The sequence below is a fragment of the Berkeleyomyces rouxiae genome, assembly GCF_048999995.1.
Source record: "Berkeleyomyces rouxiae strain 22BRR77 chromosome Unknown BrBRR77_ptg000002l, whole genome shotgun sequence".
Lineage (NCBI taxonomy): Eukaryota > Fungi > Ascomycota > Sordariomycetes > Microascales > Ceratocystidaceae > Berkeleyomyces > Berkeleyomyces rouxiae.
Window position 1 is genome coordinate 4,485,880 of NW_027396492.1, and position 4,391 is coordinate 4,490,270.

The 4,391-nt window shown below is 49.0% G+C and overlaps 1 protein-coding gene across 1 annotated transcript; it reads right to left on the reverse strand.

Annotated features, from left to right (window-relative positions):
- Positions 1 to 1,419: 1,419 nt before the first annotated feature.
- Positions 1,420 to 4,109, reverse strand: BROUX77_002842 (uncharacterized protein; the record flags this gene model as incomplete). The annotated part of the gene is made up of 2 exons (XM_073747427.1): positions 1,420 to 2,013; positions 2,100 to 4,109. The coding sequence occupies 2 exons, from the start codon at positions 4,107 to 4,109 to the stop codon at positions 1,420 to 1,422; spliced, it is 2,604 nt and encodes an 867-aa protein (XP_073607924.1).
- Between the last annotated feature and the right edge of the window lie 282 nt (positions 4,110 to 4,391).

The following is a 4,391-nucleotide window of genomic DNA, read 5'->3' on the forward strand; positions in this document are numbered from 1 at the left end:
CAACAAGAGACAACTGTATAGTCATGTATGTATGTATGTACGTACATCACCATGGAAAAGAAATGAACAATGAATAAAAAGTATGAAGCTGGTGTAAACCAGTGTTCCATAAAATTCTATCCTTCGTCCTTTTCATTTCTTTTCTATTCAATCTCTCCTTGCCTCAGCGGGGTTATGCCGTTGAGGACCTACAAGTCTGTGTTACTTACCACGACAAGGTTTTGCCGCGATCTTCCTTTTGCGCCACAGCGCCACACAAATACGCCACAGGACAAGTGTACATGTTCGAAAAATGTAATGATTTATTGAGAATCAAAAACGTAGAATAAGCAAAGAGCAAACTCCAGGCCTCCTGGCACATTGCCCACAGTAAAGCCTTTATACCCAACACAATGCAGACCAAGACAAGCAAAAACAAGAAACAACCTAATTTGAATGTTGGTGAAACGACGAAAGTGGATTGCAACACAGCGCTAGGGCAAACTTTTTATAATAGGAAATAGAAAACAAGACAAGACGGAAAAAGCCCTCGTCTTGATAAAACACCACAAGTCCAAGACAAAACAGCAAAACAGTACTGAAAAACAGCAAGCGGAAAACTTGTTCAGACATAACAGGAAATGAGTAATACTTAACTAGTAATAAGACATAAAATGAGAAGAAATGATGGTAAATCAAAGCATACCAACTAACCCAGATGGCTGTCAAAAGCCTGTAAAAGCAGAGACAATATGCATAACAAAAATGACCACTTTCAAGCGCTGCGCCGAACTTGTAAAAATAGCAAAGCAAGATGGAAAGGTAGCCGAAAAAAAAGAAGAAAAGGATAACAAAACATATGAAGCGAGCTTCATACACTCCTAGGTGTTTGATTTTGAGTGCTCTGTAATAGGTCACCCCACCACATGTGTTGAAGGGCTTTGGGTCTACCAAAGTAGCAGGATGTTGTCAGGGACGGAAAGATAAAAGATGAAGAAGCTTTGTTGGCGGGAGATATTCGGAGGAAAGGTCGTCGAGAAAAGAGGTTCAAGGGTTATGTCATCGCTAGCGAACGTTAACGAGATGTTGTAGATTCGTAGGTTCAAAAAGAAAGTGATAAAGCCGAGTTTACCAAGTCGAAAGGCCTAGACTAATGCTAGGAAATATCGCGACCGCCAAGGGGCATATAGTCGCTTGAAAGAAAACAAGATGAAAAGGAATGAAAGAACAAGAGAGAAGAGAAAACAAAAGAAATTATCAAAAGACAATAGGCAGAGGGGCCAATGAAGGCTTCCGCCGGAGAATAGAAGTAAAAAGAGATATGAAGAAATTAGGAAAAGAAAAAGAGTGTGAGAAGTAAAAGAAAGAAAAAAGAGTGTAAAGTCGAAGAGAATAGTGTGAAGTAAAATGAAGTAAAAAGAATCCAAGGGGAGTACCCGACTAATTGCTAGTCAGAGCAGCCGCCCACTGCTCGAAAGATATGCGCTCATGAATTTCATTGCCGTACTGACTGACATTCTGCTTCTTCACTGCAGGAAGGCCAGTAGAGAGAACATTCGGGGGCGAAACGGGCGAGCTCGGGGAAGCGGAGGTAATTGTGGGTGATGATCCATTGCTAGAGGCAGGAGTTGAGGGGGTTACCGAACCATCAGTTGGGACAAAGTTGTTCTCAACCTTCAACTGCGTGTGGTTCTGTTGAGGCGGAAGGGGTGCTCTAGTCTCCACTAGGGCAGCTGGGGCGAGGACCTGCTGGCGATTAGGAGGGAATCCAAGCATAGCTTGTTGGCAGCGCAGGGCAGCCTCCTGAAGAGGCATCATGTTGTAGTTGGAGACGGAGCCGGTGTGTTTCTTGGCGGTGTAGTTGTACTGGTGGTCGTTGTAGCTGAGGGAGCGTCCATGGGAGTGGCTGTTGGCAGAGCTGTGCTGAATCTTGTGCTGAGACTTGATATGGCGGGGAACAGAGGCGCTGTGCTGGTGGTTGTGGTGGTTGTGGGGCTTGGAGTCAGCACTGGCGCCCGAGGCTTTCGAACCGAACTGCAGTTCCGGGGAAATGTTAGTACTTTATCAAACTAGGCAGCCACACCCGCATACACGGTAGTACACGCTTAGATCGTACTTACGAAGCAGTATTTGTTGACCAACTCCTCGTAAGACGAGGAGGCCAAAGAAGACCGAGGAGCAGAACTGTTAGTGTTGGTAAGGGGAGCAAGCGGCACATTGTCTGGCTTGGCAACTGGTTTCTTGGCCGCCTTGACCTTCATCTTGTTGGGGTTGAGTTCCATGCGAGCAGCAGATAGTGAGGCACCAAAGTCGTAACGGTTGGAGAACGCCATACCAGTAGACGAGTTGTCACCCTTGCTGTCGGGAGAGCCAGCGCGCTGAGGTTGCTTTAGGCGAATGGTGATTGGTTCGTCATCCAGGAGGCCCTGAATGGGGCTGGTCTTGGGTACACTGGTAGAGTTCATTGCCGAGTTATTGGTGACCGAGGGGCGCTTGGTACCCAGAGACAGGTCATCAAATCCCAGGCCAGCAGGCATCGACTTGGAACGAGCGTGAGATGACCGAGGAAGCGAGCCCTGCGAAGGGGTAGATGTGGGCCCAGTGGAAGTGTTCGTGCCAGAGTGCGAGCGTGAGCTGCGAGGCAGACCGTTGGACTGGTTCTGCACCTGTACAGGCTTGACCTTGTTGCCTTGGAAGTTAAATTTACCATTCTGCTTCTGATACTTCTTGCGGAAGTCAACCTGGAAGTTGAGGTGAGTGTTGTTGTCCCAATACTCAGTGCCATTGATGCTGTAGCGCATGCATAGGTACATGGTCTTGCTCTCCAGGTTTGCGGTATCAGAAAGGCGAATAGCAAAAGTGAACCGATCGGTACCCTTGGGATACATCTTGGGCAGAATAGCGCAAGTGTAATCAGCAACTACCTCAGAGGTGGTCTTCCAGTAGTCAAAGGTGAAGCGGCAGACAACGAGCTTTTGAAAAGCCATGTTGGCAACGGCCACTGAGCCAACCAGTGACTTTTGGTCATCTGATAACCAGACCTTTTCCAGGCAAATTGGCTGGGACTGCCGGTATGGCGAAGAAGCAGGAAAGTTACTGGTAATCATTTCCCAGGAGAAGGGCGGCTCTGTGCTAGTGTTGCGGTCATAGAAGGGGTACTCGCTTTCACTCTCGTAGTTTTCGTTGGGTGAAGAGCCGGCACTAACAGCAGCTGGTCGATCAAGCTGCAAGAAGTGACGGACATGTTCCAGCTGTGAGTCAAAGTGAACAGCCTTGGAGAAGGTCGGTGTTCCAGGTGCACTGATAGCTCTGCGCGACTTGGAAGACGGGCGCAGTGCCGGGCGTACCAGCTCACCAGACTTCTTGCGTACCATCTTGGGCTTGTAGATTTCAGCATCAGTCTCGTCATCGGATCCGTCAATGGCATTGTCTGAGGATCTAGGTGTAGAGACACTGACACTAACACTAGCCTCGGTATTATCACGCTTAGGAGACAATACAAAGCTAGGACCATCGGACCTGCTGTTTGCCATCATGTCGGGAGAAACCTCCATCGCAGGAGGGCAGATGGACATTTTCAGATTCTTGAGACTTTGACGGTCACGCCCTCTAATTTCAAGGCCATCCTCATCGCTATCGGAAGCAGACTCGGGTGGGGAGATGACGGCACCAGAGGGGATGTTGCGGCCAGAGGTGATGGGAGGAGGGGACTGGCGAACGCTAAGAGAAGCGGGCAGGGACAAAGTCATCGGGGAAAGCATGTGAGCAGGCGTCACGTTGACGGACATCAGAGTAGCTGTGGCCATGTTTGATGAGGCCGGTATCGAAGACGACGATGTAGATGCTTGGTCGGTTACTGAAGAGATTGATGGGAGCGTCAATAGCAAACGACCACTGATGTCCTCAACGGACTTGGAAGTTAGAGCAGAAGATTCAGAGAAGGCGATGCCGTTGGAAGTGGAAGAAGGCGTGGGCGAAGAAGGAGCAGATACGGGGGCTGAGGGAGATCTTCTGTGCTTCCTTAAGTAGGAAGCAGAGCGAGGAAGCGCAGGTGAGGACGAGCTGTAGGATGAGCGGCGGCTCGCCACAGGAGATGCAGCAGGGGAGTGAGAAGGGGGCGTATAAGGCATTGTGTGAGAGAAAGAAACAAAAATGAACAAGAGGTCGCCCTGTGTGTGAGAAGTCTAAGATGGGGGATGGGGAAAAGACCAGACCGGAGCAATTTCCAGCTCGGGAGGTGTGATCTCGGCAAGGCGTGTCCTGAAAGAAATGGCTGGACCCTTGTCTAGCAGGCTGCGAAGCAATAGTTCTGCAATGCTTCAACAAAGGGAGACTGATTTGATCTGTAAGACTAGTAAAAGCCTTGAACTAATTCTGGACTGGGACGCAGGCGAGCAGCGAGGTGACGTGTT